This window comes from Nansenia antarctica, assembly GCF_963989245.1.
Source record: "Nansenia antarctica genome assembly, chromosome: 1".
NCBI lineage: Eukaryota > Metazoa > Chordata > Actinopteri > Argentiniformes > Microstomatidae > Nansenia > Nansenia antarctica.
Genome location: NC_137674.1, coordinates 70396996 through 70411995, shown reverse-complemented (window position 1 = coordinate 70411995; position 15000 = coordinate 70396996). Strand labels below are relative to the sequence as shown.

The window sequence follows — 15000 nt, the reverse complement described above, 5'->3', positions numbered from 1 at the left end:
ATTAATTGTCATACCAAAATGACGCCTATCGAGACACAGAGAGCGAGCCACATACTTTTAATGAATGGATTAAAGAGCCGCACACAGACAGGCAAAGAGCCGCATGCGGCTGATCTAGGGTGACCCTAGTTATACCCTACCTCAGAAAGAAAAAAAGGGATTCTTTAAGAAAATACAAATAACAATATTTTTTTGTTAAAAAATTGTGAGAAATTTGCATCAAGAAAGTGTTATCGTGAACCCAGTATCGCGAATCGTGAGTTGAGTATCGTTACATCCTTAGTGCGCAGATATTATTATTAATAATTAATAGATATTGATAATAATAATAATTAATATCTGCGTGTGTGAGACTAATGGCATAAATCTGACGCCATGCCCTAGCCTCCCCCTAGTACACACATTGTACACACACACTACTGTACACACACACCTCCTATACACACACACCTCCTATACGAGCCTCTTAGATCAATACTGTGTTAAGCCGAGCGTGTCTGACGTGGTGTTGACTCCTGGGTAATTATGAGAGTTGTCGAACCCTCTTCTTCTTCTCCGCACGCCATCGACCGCCCCCCACACACTCACACACACACATACACATACACACACACACACACACACACACACACACACACGGTTCTCTGTTAATTAACAGAGATTATTCTTCTCTCGGATGTGTGTGTGTGTGTGTGTGTGTGTGTGTGTGCTGGGGAGAGGAACAAAGGGCCTGTAGGCCCACCTCTACGCCTGCCCTGTTCACACACACACACACAGAGCGGAACAATGACCTGCAGGCACCTGTTGTTACTCACACTCGTCTATTTTCTCCTCTGGTTGTTTTTCATCCCTCTTTCACACACGCTCTCACGCTCTCTCTCTCTGTCTGTGTGTCCTCTGCCGGAGCGCACCATTCTAAACATCTAAGCACACACCCGTCGTAACTGGCGTCGTAAATGTGCAGAATGATATTGTGGCGATTAGTTTGGACAATGTGTCTGGTTTCAACAATCAGAGTTGCCTTCAAACAAGCACTCCAAAGTGGAAGAGTCTAGTATTGCTCAGTATCTGCTATTATTGGTAGCCACTGTTATCGTGTGAATAACATCCTGTGTAGGCTTAACTGGTTGATGGCTCAACACTGTTGTAACTGACTGTTTTCATTAATGTCAAAATGCACTGATAGTATTTTTGTCCTTTAGATATTGTACATAAATAAAGCAAAGTGTGTGTGTGTGTGTGTGTGTGTTTGTGTGTGTGTTTGTGTGTGTGTGTGTGTGTGTATGTGTGTGTCTGTGTGCGTGTGTGCGTGTGTGTGTGTGTGTGTGCGCGTGCTCACATGCGTGCGTACTTGTTTGCACGCATGCGTGTGTTTGTGGTTGTCTGTGTGTGTGTGTGTGTGTTTGTGTGTGTGTGTGTGTGTGTTGACCATCTTTACAGCGTAGTCAGATTGTAATATTTGTCCTAGATTATGTTTCCTTTGGCTCCTCGGTTACGGGTTGCCATGGTGGAGCCGCTGAGACGCTGAAGGATGTTATTGAAGCGTTAATGAGGAGGATGTCGCCTCATCATGACCACCAACGTGGGGGTCTGGAGGGGGGTTCTCTATGTACATCCTGAGTGTGTGTGTGTGTGTGTGTGTGTGTGTGTCATAGTACGTCATATGAGGGTCTGGCTCTGACCAAATGTTTCCACATAACACATACATATGTAATAACACACACACACACACACACACACACACACGCACACACATAGACTGGTCTCTGATGCCTGTGCAAATGATGTGACGGAACACACCTGTCAAGATAATTGTCCTATTAGTTTTAAAGCAAGGTTTCTTTTTATTTTCATTTTTTAAATGATAAAAAAAGGAAAAGGGCCCTGTGCAAAAGTTTGGGAACCCAATTGGATTATTCTTTGTTACCTTTTGAGAAGATGATTACTGAGGCTCAGACCAAGGTGATTTACTCGTTAGTGCTTCAGTGAGTCAGGTGAATATAATTCCAGGGTTGAACTATATATTCTGAAGTAACTCCATCCCTTCTAAAGTATCTGACTGCCGTGGCTGTTGTGCCTGGTGTTAAAAACCATGGGTTCCTATAAACAGTTGTCCAAGGATGTCAGAATCAAGATAGTTCACTTCCACCATCAAGGAGAAGACTACAAAAAACTCTTGCAACGTTTCAAACTACCCATTTCTACTGTCATCATCAGAAAATGGAAAATAAATGGAACAATTGAAGTCAAGGCAAGATCTGGAAGACCAAGAACATTTTCAGATAGAATGGCTGAGATCTGGTGAGAAATGCTCAGAAGAACTCACACATCACTGCAAAAGAGCTGCAAAAAAGAGTAGCTGACACCGGTCTAGTTGTTCACAGGACAACAATACAGCGTACCTTAAACAACAAAGACCTACATGGCAGAATAGGAAAGAAGCCTTTCCTACGACCTCAACACAATTAAGCGTCTGAAGTATGCAAAAGAAAACCTTGAAAAACCTGAAGCCTATTGGAACAATGTGCTTTGGACTAACGAAACCAAAATAGAACTTTTTGGCCACAACCAAAGAAGGTGTGTTTGGAGAAAAAAGGGTGAATCATTTGTAGAGAAGAACACCTTGCCAACTGTTAAGCATGGAGGTGGATCCATTATGCTTTGGGAGCACAGGCAGTATTGTGCGGGTGGAAGGAAGAATGGATTCCACCAAATATCAAGACATTCTAGAGGCTAATGTCAGGTCAGGTCAGTCAGGTCAGTCCAGAAATTGAAGTTGAAGAGAGGTTGGGTATTCCAGCAAGACAATGACCCGAAGCATACCTCAAAATCAACCATGAAGCAGCCTACCACCATAAAAGATAGATGAAGGTTTTGGAATGTTATAGTTGCCCAAGGAGGAGTTACAAAGTCCTAGCTGACAGGGTTCCCAAACTTTTGCACAATGCCTTTTTCCTTGTTTTATTATAAGTAGAAAAGAAAAATTAATCTTCCTTTAAAATGTGATGAAATGTGTCATGTCCGCTTCTTTTCACTAATATTGATATTAATTGTAAAAGGCATTTTGACTAGGGGTGCCCAAATTTTTCGCACCCCACTGTACATGTTACATATCCGATCTGTGCCCTCTGTGCCTTAATCTCATAGTAATGTTTATGCCTGGAAATGCTTTGCTGTACCATTACTTATGCAGGCCACTGTAACTGGTTCTTCGATAGCTGGCATGATGCTGATTTATAATCATGATGCTGATTTATAATCATGATGCTGATTTATGATCATGATGCTGATTTATGATCTCTCTCCAGCCAATATCCCTCTGAGTGACCCCAGGCTAAAATAATGTTGATAATAATAATGTATACTCTATTGATTCCTGAGGGGGATCCCCCCCCCTGCACACACACACACACACAGCACATTCTTATGGAGAACCGAGCTCTGGGCTAGGATACCTTAGATATGACGCCAGCCACCAGCTCACATCCGGCTCCCTCCTAGGGTGGGGATCGAACCAGCGGTTCGTGGGGCTGTGGGCTCTATGCTGTGGGCTCTAGGCTGTGGGGCTATGGGCTCTATGCTGTGGGGCTGTGGGCTCTATGCTGTGGGCTCTAGGCTGTGGGGCTGTGGGCTCTAGGCTGTGGGGCTGTGGGCTCTATGCTGTGGGCTCTAGGCTGTGGGGCTGTGGGCTCTAGGCTGTGGGCTCTAGGCTGTGGGGCTGTGGGCTCTATGCTGTGGGGCTGTGGGCTCTAGGCTGTGGGGCTGTGGGCTCTAGGCTGTGGGGCTATGTGCTCTAGGCTGTGGGGCTGTGGGGCTGTGGGCTCTATGCTGTGGGGCTGTGGGCTCTATGCTGTGGGCTCTAGGCTGTGGGGCTGTGGGCTCTAGGCTGTGGGGCTGTGGGCTCTAGGCTGTGGGGCTCTAGGCTGTGGGGCTGTGGGCTCTATGCTGTGGGCTCTATGCTGTGGGCTCTATGCTGTGGGGCTGTGGGCTCTAGGCTGTGGGGCTGTGGGCTCTAGGCTGTGGGGCTGTGGGGCTACTCTCCTAATGCGTCTAAACGGCCCAGTGGAGTCTTCCACCAGGAATGATGTGATTACGTCTGCAGAGCAGTCTGGCTGGCTTGGGGAACGAATGCTGCGTCAGGGGTTTAAGACGATCACACACACACACACACACACACACCCTGCACTTACACACACACACACACACACACACACACACACACACACACACACACATAAACGTCCCATGGGGGAACAGGAATCGGCCATTCAATTAGCTTGATTGCCTCGTTCTGGCCCACTGCCTGCCCCTCTGATTGGCTGTTGTTGAACTGCACCCTGCTGCTGTGCCAGACTCATAAAGCTCAGGTTCAGAGTCTGTTGATGATAATAATAATAATAATTATTATTATTATTATTATTACTATTATTATTATTATTTATTATAACGATTCGTTCACAACTTAAGTTTCACGGTATCAATCGATCAAACAAGTCATCAAATAATAAAGTACAATGCTTTATTATCAGGCCAGTTCATGACAGAATAGCGGTGCTCTGTAGGCTAGCAACCCGTGCTTAAACCCTGCCAGTCCACACTGATATAGGACCAGTAACAACAGTGTCATTTGCCATCAAAGGCGGGAGAATGCGACATGGAAATATGTCAAAATGCGGGACTGACATGCACAAATCAGCCATAAAACGTTTTTGGATATGCTTGTTATAAAGAAAAGGTCTATAATACATTGAAATGACATTAAACTAAGATAATACAATGGTTATCATAAATGTTTTTATCTTTAACGAAGACAATTATTTTCCTATATAATTTTCTCTTCCTGCTTGTTTTGCTCCTTCCACTATCGTGCCGATGATTCGCATGGCATTCTGGGATTTCATAACACAGAGTGTTGTGGCTCTCTTTGGAGTCTGGTCCTTAAAAACCTCCGTTTGGAGGGTTATATAGCCCTACCACTTGGCCGTACCCCGACATGAAAACAATAAATGGGACACCCCTACCATACACGTGAACACTAAACTGAGTGGCTAAAATGGAGGGCCAAGGGGTGAAATGGGATTGGGCCATAGTTACCAACTGAGACAAAGTAATCCCTGTCCTGTAGATAGGACCTGAACCATTGTAAGACTGTGTCAGATAAGCCTAGCCTGTCTAGGAGTTTTTTGTGTGTTTTTCTTACCTTTATTTAACCAGATAAAATCAGTTGAGAACAAATTCTCATTTTCAATGATGATCTGGTCAAGAGGCCCCGGCAAGAATAAAAACAAACATATAAACAGAAATACTCAGGGTCAACACAAAACAATACATACAATACAGGAGAACGGCAAAGAAAGTGAAGATAAATAAATAAAAACAAAGTCAACTAACCTATCTGTGAAAAGAGAGGGGGGGGGGGGGGGGGGGGTCTGTGTATGCGCGTGTGTGTATGCGGGGGGGAGGGCAATCAGTAGGAACAACAGTCAACTATGACCAGCTACGTTTATTTTTGAAAATGGTAAGTGATGTGAGTTTGAGTGTGTTCTGTAAAGTGGTCCAATCGTTTGCTGCCGCAAAACTGAAGGAGTTGCTTCCAAAAACAGTGTGGGCTTTTGGGATGGTGAGCCTGATGGGATCCCTAGACCTTGAGTGATAACTATTGTGAGAGAAGTGCAGGAGAGATGAGAGAGGTGTATTTCCCAGGAGTTTAATAGATTAATTGAAGCCAGTAAAGAAGCCACCTGCTATGGAGGGAGGGCCAGTCCACCAGTTTATAGAGATCACAGTGGTGAGTAGTGAAGGGTGCACCAATGGCAAAGCGAATGGCTGAGTGGTGGAGTGTGTCAAGTCTCCTGAGGGCACGCTTTGATGCCATTTTATAGATTGTGTCAAGTATGGTAATCTTCATGAGGGTGTGTTTAGTGGAATTCGTGAAGGATGCCTTGTTGCGAAACAGGAAGCCCAATCTAGCTTTGACTTTGGCCTGAATGTTATTAATGTGAGTCATGAAAGAAAGAGATGAGTCCAGCCAGAGGTATTTATTGGACATGACAAACTCCAATTCAGAGCCGTCGGCACAGGAGATCTTGGGGGCGCTGGGGACGTTGTTTCCCTGGTTGAACAGAATACATTTGGTCTTTTTTGAGTTACGGAGTAGACAGAGGTTATTGAAAGACTGCTCAATAGAGATGAGAGTGCCGTAGAGTGCAGAGAAGGGCCAGCTGAGTATAAGATGGTGTCGTCAGCATACAGATGTATCCGTGAACTGCCAGCAGCCTTGGCTGCTGATGTAGCCTTGGCATTGATGTAGATGGAGAACAAGGTTGGGCCCAAGATGGAGCCTTGAGGCACCCCTTTAGAGATGGTAAGTGGTTCCAACACAATGTTTTCAGTCTTCACCTGCTGGACACGGTTAGTAAGGTAGCTGGCAAACCAATTGCAACAAGTAGTGGCCGATGCTGGAGAGCCTATGCAAAAGTGATCGACTGAGTCAAAAGCCTTGGCTAAGTTAATAAAGGCAGCTAAACAGACCTGCTTACTGTCTAAAGCAGTGATGATGTCAAGGACCTTCAGGGTGGCTGTAATACAGCCAGGGCCAGGCCGGAACCCAGACTGTAGATCGGACAGGATGTGGTTTGAATCAATGAAGTGACTTAGCTGTTTATGAACCAGCCTCTCCAGGACTTTGGACAGGCAAGGCAAGATGGAAATTGGTCTGTAGCAGTTGGGGTCAGAGCTGGAGCCACCTTTGAAGAGGGGGAAGATCATGGCATATTTCCAGTCAAGAGGGAAGACAGACAGTTGAAGAGACAGGTTAAACAAGCTTGTGATCGGGGCAGCAATAATATCAGAGGCTGCGTTTAGAAACATAGGATCAAGCCCGTCATAGCCAGCAGACTTGTTTGGATCCAGCTTAGTGAGTTCATCTAGGACTTCTGAGACCAAAACTGGTTGAAAGGAGAAGTCGGTGACACTAGATGGGGAAGAAGGAGTGTGTGGTAGGGCAATATTGCGGGCCGGAGCAGAAAGAATATGGGTTGAGTTCACAAAGTGGTGATTGAAGAGCAAGGCCATGCGAGGCTTATCAGTGACAACAATGTCACCAAATACCATAGAGACAGGTAGATGAGGAGAAGTATTCTATATAGTATATTTTCCATGGACTTGACTGTTTTCCAGAACTTCTTCGCATCAGAGCCACAAGTTGTAAATTTCTCCTTAAAGTGAGAGATTTTGGTTTTCCTGATCGCCTGCGTGGTTTTATTTCTGCATTGCCTAAAGGCCAGTCAGTCGACAGGAGACTGAGAAGATCTGGCTTTCCGCCAAAATGCATTTCTTTGATGGATAAGGTCAGCCAAAGTCATGAGAAAACCAGGGGCTGTAGCGGTTCTTGGTCCGAAATCTTCTCAGTGGGGCATGTTTATCAAGGATGAGGCTAAATGTATTCATGAAATAAGAGCAGGCAACATCAATGGAGGGGATGAAGTTAATTCTGTCCCAATTTACATCTGCAATGTCTTGTAGAAAGGCCTGCATATCAAAACTTCTTCAGAGAACGTTTGGTCACAATCACTGGTGGGCGTTTAACCGAGAAGCCAGAGCGAATGCATGCAATGGCACAGTGATCACTCAGATCTTGACTGAAGACTCCATATTGGTAGTTAGATGGAGTGTTAGTAACGATGATGTCAATCAGTGTGGCAGGTGAGGGAGATTTCAGATTGTGTCTGGTAGGCTCGGATATAATTTGAAAGAGGTTTAAAGCATCAAATTGTTGTATGACTGTGTCTGGGGGGTTGGCCATATCCCAGGAGGCCATATCCCAGGAGGACAAACTCAGGGGTAGTGGTGGTCTAGTGGATAGTGAGTTGGACTTGTGATCGGAAGGTTGTGAGTTCAAATCCTGCCTGAAGCCACACCACTACTAGTGTGCCCTTGGGTAAGGCACTTAGCCCTCAGTTACTCCAGGGGGAATGTCCCTGTAATTCGTAATTGTAAGTCGCTTTGGATAAAAGCGTCTGCTAAATGGCAAAATTATTATTAATTATTAACTCAGAGGAGATGTATGGATCCAGAAGTTCACTAAGGGCTATTAGTGTACAGGCTGGGGCAGAGGGTGGCCTATAGCAGACAGCAACAAAGAGAGAAAGATTTGTTGACAGATTAAGCTATAACACTAACAGTTCAAATTGCTTGGGGACTGACTTAGACAGTGCTATAGAACATTGCAAGTGGTCCTTTACAAAAATAGCCACGCTTAGTGGCTCTATCCTGGCGAAAGACATACCAACCCGGTATTAGGATTTCAAGATTGGTAACACTTTTCATGATCAACAGTATCAAATGCTGGACTAAGGACCAATAGCACTAGACGTTTCCCGCATCAGTGTTAAGGTTAATGTAATTTTAAAACTTAATAAGAGCTGTCTCAGTGCTGTGATTAGGCCTAAACCCAGATTGAAAGTGATCAAGAGGTTAGGAATTCATTAAACTTTTCCTATGAATGGCAGGATTTCTCCAAGGAGCTCTTTCTTTACCAGAGAATAATTTGATTTTCACAGGTGCAATGTCATTAAGTATAGCTAGTTTTTGTGACCAAATCATGTAAAAGCTAATTTACTGGAGCATATGTGAGGGAGTAGCTCACATAATTTCTATGAATTATTTGGTGCCAGTATCTTCACTGATGTACCATTTCTTGGTAAGTTTAGACTAAGAGTAACAAGGGAGAGATTTAGTTCAAGAAAAATGCAAAAGTGGTCAGACATGGCAACATCAATAGGTGTAATAAATGAAGCTGTAAGGCCTCTGGTGATAAACAGATCTAGTGTGTGACCGTGAACATGAGTACCACCAGATACATGTTGGCATAAACCAAAAGTGTCTATTAAATTCAGAAGACCTATAGCAAGGCTGTCATTTACAACACCTATATGGATATTAAAGTCCTCAGACAAGCAGTCTTAGGGGGTGTTCTCACATTTGCTTCACTTGAAACGGAGTTTAGGATAAAGTTCTCTTTGCTCTGCGTCGTTTTGAGCTGTGAGAACGCGCATTCGAAGTCGCTCCCGCAGCAAAGAACCCTCGGATGCTCCGCTTGAAAAGGGTGGTTTCGGCTTTTGGTGAGAACGCTGCTCGAACGCTGCTCAGTCCATAGGAAAACAGCAGCGCACGCATGTTGATCTGGATAAGAGCCGGACAACGGGCAATTAAAAAATGTTCTGACCAATCAACTACCACGTCTGTTGCTTCGATTGCGTATGTTACTTCGTTTACATGAAGGGCTGTGAGAACGCAAATCAGAGAAATAATTTATGCAACAATGTTGCGAACTCATCCACTTGCTCCGGGTCTCGATTCAGACTTTCATGTGAGAACATGACCAAAGTCTATAGAAACAATAGACAAAAGCTCTCTAAATTCCTCAAGAAAAACAGCAGAGTACTTTGGGGGCCTATAGATGGTAAGGAGTAATACATTGAACAAACTACAGCGAGATATTCAAATGAGGAGACGTTTCCCAGGTTCCAACACTAAAGCTGCCCTGTTGCTCATACCAAGCTAAGTCTCTGTGAGGGATAATAGGTCCAGGTTGTGCTGTGTAATAATAAGGTCATTGATCAGGGGAGATCTATTAGATAGAGACCTTACGTTAAGCAATGCTGCCTTAATGGTTACTGATGGATGCAGTGGGGGGGAACTGGACTGCGTAGTGAGTGGTAATAGGTTCGATTTTGGCATTTTCTGTTATTTGAAATCTGCTTTGGCCTAGTGGTAATTCTAACATGAATGGGTCTACATATAGTATCCACATCTGCATAGTATCTGGGAATATATTCTTCTCTTGGGTCCAGCTGATTATGAGAACATTTCTGGGCACCATATCTACAGCTGGAGCCCTCGGGATCTGTAACTAGTCAGTCGCATGGGGAGGACTGTGCCGCGTTCTGCAGGTTGGCCTGAGATTACCTCTCGGCTATCAGCCACCCCATGATGGAAGCAAAGTGACTGACAGTTTTCAGAACCAATCATATCACTGCGGGGTAAGGCTCTTTGAGCCTCTCAGGGTTCTGTGGGTATTGTGTGTGAGCCAATCGCATTCCAGATGTATCTTCCCTCTGGTTTGCCGTTTTCTCAGTGAAGCGGAACGGACCTTGTGGCTGAGGAAAGAGACTAGACTGTTGTCTGATTGGTTAGTGTTGTCTTCAGGCTGGGTGTTCTGGTTGTCTGTTTTTTTGGTCTGTTTCTGCAAACTGATGTTGTGATTGGTGGATGTGTCTCAGGCTTACATTGTGATTGGTGGATGTGTCTCAGGCTGATGTTGTGATTGGTGGATGTGTCTATGGGCTGACGTTGTGATTGGTGGATGTGTCTACAGGCTGACGTTGTGATTGGTGGATGTGTCTCAGGCTGATGTTGTGATTGGTGGTTGTGTCTACGGGCTGACGTTGTGATTGGTGGATGTGTCTACAGGCTGACGTTGTGATTGGTGGATGTGTCTCAGGCTGATGTTGTGATTGGTGGATGTGTCTACGGGCTGACGTTGTGATTGGTGGATGTGTCTACAGGCTGATGTTGTGATTGATGGATGTGTCTCAGGCTGACGTTGTGATTGTTGGATGTGTCTCAGGCTGACGTTGTGATTGGTGGATGTGTCTACAGGCTGACGTTGTGATTGGTGGATGTATCTCAGGCTGATGTTGTGATTGGTGGATGTGTCTCAGGCTGACGTTGTGATTGGTGGATGTGTCTCAGGCTGATGTTGTGATTGGTGGATGTGTGTCTGCAGGTTGTGGGACTACAGCAGGCCTAGCCCCCTGATGGAGACCATGGAGCACCACTCTGAGTTCGTCTGTGGCCTGGACTTCAACCTGCACATCCCCAACCAGGTACACACACACACACACACACACACACACACACACACACACACACACACACACGCATGCACACACACACAAACACATTCTCAGGCACACACTCACACACACACACACACACACACACACTTCTCCAGAGTGTGGACATGTATTCCAGAGTCATTGGCATCAGCGTCATGGAGGAAGGAACCTTAGAATTGGAAATGTCACTCTCACTTCTCAGGCTCCCTATGAACCCAGCCCCCCCCCCTCCTTTAACAGATAATGTGTGATTTATACCCTGTCACTCTCCCACCCACACACACACACACACACACACACACACACACACACACACACACACACACACACACACACACACACACAGAGAACTGGATATTTTCTCTTTTTCTGACCATTCTCTGTAAACCCTAGATTCTGGAAGATCCCAGTAGATCAGCACTTTCTGAAATACTCAAACCAGCCCGCCTGGCACCAACAACCATGCCACGTTCAAAGTCACTTCAATCACCTTTCTTTCCCATTTTGGTGCTTGGTTTGAACTTCAGCAGATCGTCTTGACCATGTCTACATGACCATGTCTACATGCCTAAATGCTTTGAGTTGCTGCCACGTGATTGGCTGATTAGATATTTGCGTTAACAAGCAGTTGTAAATGTGTACCTAATGAAGAGCCCGGTGAGTGTATATCTCTCTCTCTCTCTCTCTTGTACACACACACAGAGAGACACACACACACACACACACACACACACACACACACACACACACACCTCTTGGGCCAGGGTTCCGTGCTGTAGTTCAGAAGGCTGACTCAGCCAATCAGAGTGATGAATGAGAGACAGCAGGCACAACTGTCAACTGTCATTCTCCCTCCTCCCTCCCTCCCTCCCTCTCTCCCCCAGCCTCCCCCCTGTCTCCCGTCTCCCCCCATCCACCTCCCTTCCTCCCCCTCCCCCAGCCTCCCCTGTCTCCCTCCCTCACTCCCTCCCTCCCCCAGCCTCCCCTTCCTCCCACCAGGTCTGTTCCCTCCCAGCCTCCCCCAGCCTTCCCTTCCTCCCACCAGGTCTGCTCCATCCCTCCCTCCCTCCCCCAACCTCCTCCCTCCCCCACTTATCCTTTTATAAAAAAATTAAAAAAAATGAAGCTAGATTGACATGCAATATTGTCTAGTTCTCCAATCCCCCTCAGTTCGAAGCAACAGGTATTAATTCAGGGTTTATGAATCATACAGCGTTGGAGCGGCTTATGGAAAACAGAAAAGTGAAACATTTCTTCAGGGATGGATAAGCCACAATTTATGCGCCAATCAAACCATGTTTTCCTGAGTGTGGTGAGGGCTGTGTGTGTGTGTGTGTGTGTGTGTGTGTGTGTGTGTGTGTGTGTGTGTGTGTGTGTGAGTGCTGTGTTTATTACTTATGAACAGTGCCACATCCTGTCATCTCATCTCAAGCAGCCAACCGTCTCCAGCTGCCAATGAAGCCTGGCACACAGGCAGAACTACGTTGGCACACACACACACACACACACATACATACATACGTAAACATACACACAGGCATACACATACCCATACACTCACGCACACACACACACACACACACACACACACACACACACACACACTCACTCACGCTCACTCTCTCTCACACACACACACACACATACACACACACCCAGTGCAGCGACGCTAAACCTCCCCTGCGTAGGATGAGAGTGGCTGTTGTTTTCAGCCAGGTCTGAAAGTTGCCAGGTCTGCAAGTTGCCAGGTTGGCTGAGTAGCCAGGTCTGCAAGTTGCCAGGTTGAGTGGGTGGACTATAAGTCGCTATAGCAGCTATGCACGGAAAACCAAAAAAGATGCTTTTTATCCAGTGTGGAGCTGAAGCAGTGTGATGTTCTGTTCTGGGGTGTCTGGAGGTGTCCCCGCCCCCACCGCCTCCAGAGGCCCCGCTCACACATCCCTGTATAATCACCGGAGCGCAGAAGCATTGTGTCTTCTCTTAGCTCTGGAATCCAACAACGTCATAATGTTTTTTTCTTTCTTTCAGATATAGAACCTGGAAGAAGGCAGAATGCTGCCTCTTTCTTAGAGAAGGCTCTGTGGGGGAGTGTGGGGTGGGGGCTCTGTGGGGTTGGGGGGGGGGTGGGGGTTGTTGGGGGGCGGGGGTAACTTTCCTCTGTGGCTCAGTTGGTAGAGCACGGCACTAACAATTCTTAGGTTGTGGGTTTGATTCCCGCTGGGACCATATATACTGACAAACGTATATATGGTTGCTTTGGACAAAAGCGTCAGCTAAATGGCACTCGCCCCCCCCATGGGTAGTGTGTGTGTGTGTGTGTGTATGTGTACTGTGTGTGTACTATATGTGTGTGTGTGTGTGTGTGTGTGTGTGTGTGTGTGTCCATGTGCGTGTGTGTGTCCAGCAGGGTTCAGTGGGGTCTCCTCTCCCACCCTGCTGCTTCATTCACACGTGTCTGATTGATCACCTCTCAGGTACTGAGGTCATTACACACACACACACAGGCACGCACACACAGTACACATACATATGCACAGAGTGTACACAAACACACACACACACACACACACACACACACACACACACACACATCCTCTACAGTAATTACAGAGTAAGGGCTCTTAAGGAGGAGCTTTAAACTGCCATAGTACAGTAGGCCATACATCATACAGGGGAGGAGATGACAGATTTGTGTGTGTGTGTGTGTGTGTGTGTGTGTGTGTGTGTGTGTGTGTGTGTGTGTGTGTGTGTGTGTGTGTGTGTGTGTGCGTGCGTGCGTGCGTGCGTGCGTGCGTGCGTGCGTGCGTGCGTGCGTGCGTGCGTGCGTGCGTGCGTGCGTGCGTGCGTGCGTGCGTGCGCCTCCTATTTCTCATCCTACCTCACTTTGTCTCCTCTTCCTTTCCCTCTCCCCCTCCTCCTTCTATCCTCCCCACCCTCCTGTCTCTTCTATCCTCCTCCTCTCCTCCTCTCTCTCTTCTCTCTCCTGTCTGCCAGAGGTGGTGGTGGCTGGCAGCTTCACTCTGTTGGTCCTCACGAGTACTTTGGCATAATGAAGGAGAGAAAGAGAGAGAGAGGCAGGGGGAAGAAAGAGAGAGGAGAGGGTGAGGAGAAATAGAGAGAGAGAGGGTGAGGAAAAAGAGAGGGAGGGAGAAAAGGGAGAAAGAGGGAGAAGGTGAGGAGAGAAAGAGAGAGAGAGAGTGAGTGAGGAGAGAGGAAAAAGAGAGAGACAGAGAGAGAGGAGAGAGAGGAGATAGAGGGACAGAGAGAGGAGAAAGAAAAAGAGAGAGAGACAGAGGGAGAGAGAGTGAGTGAGGAGATGGAGAGAGAGAGTGAGTGAGGAGATGGAGAGAGAGAGAGTGAGTGAGGAGATGGAGAGAGAGAGAGTGAGTGAGGAGAGAGAGTGAAGAGAGGGAGAGAGAGAAAAAGAGAGAGAGTGAGTGAGGAGATGGAGAGAGTGAATGAGGAGAGAGAGAAAAGGAGAGAGAGTGAGTATGGAGATGGAGAGGGAGAGAGAGAAGAGGAGTATGGAGATGGAGAGAGAGAGACAGAGAAAGGGAGAGAGAGAGAGAGGGATGAAGTATAGTCTATAGGGGCTGTATTTCTCCAGGCTAAACCACCCTGTCAGCCTGTGCTGTAGGCCTCCTACAGTAGTTAAACAGCCCTCTGAGAGAGAATGTTCTGGAATAAACCAACACACACCTTGTTGTGTGTGTGTGTGTGTGTACACCTCAGACTGTTATAACAAGGTGCCTGCTGCCTGCTTTTAACCTGATCAAGTGAGGCTCTGTGTTCTATAGGACAGCGCTTCTATTGTGCGTACACACAGGGCGGCTAAAAGACTGTGTTGTTTAGCTGATAACGAGTGTGTGTGTGTGTGTGTGTGTGTGTGTGTGTGTGTGTGTGTATATATATGTGTGTGTGTGTGTCTGTGTATATGTGTGTGTGTGTGTGTGTGTGTGTCTGTGTGTGTGTCTGTGTGTGTGTGTGTGTGTGTGTGTGTGTGTGTGTGTTCAAGTGTGTGTGTGTCCAAACTAATCACAACAGTTCAAACTAATAACAAAGCTCTCTGTGCTTTCAGACATAGTCTTTCTTCTTTTGA

General features: G+C 46.4%; 1 protein-coding gene across 1 annotated transcript in view; it reads left to right on the top strand.

Annotated features, from left to right (window-relative positions):
• The window catches only part of pex7 (peroxisomal biogenesis factor 7), a gene marked incomplete at its 5' end in the record, with an annotated part of 59541 nt that overhangs the window by 41687 nt on the left and 2854 nt on the right, over positions 1 to 15000 (top strand). The window contains one exon of the mRNA XM_080540759.1: positions 10790 to 10889. Coding sequence (XP_080396885.1) covers positions 10790 to 10889 — 100 coding nt within the window. The remainder of the gene's footprint in view (positions 1 to 10789; positions 10890 to 15000) is intronic.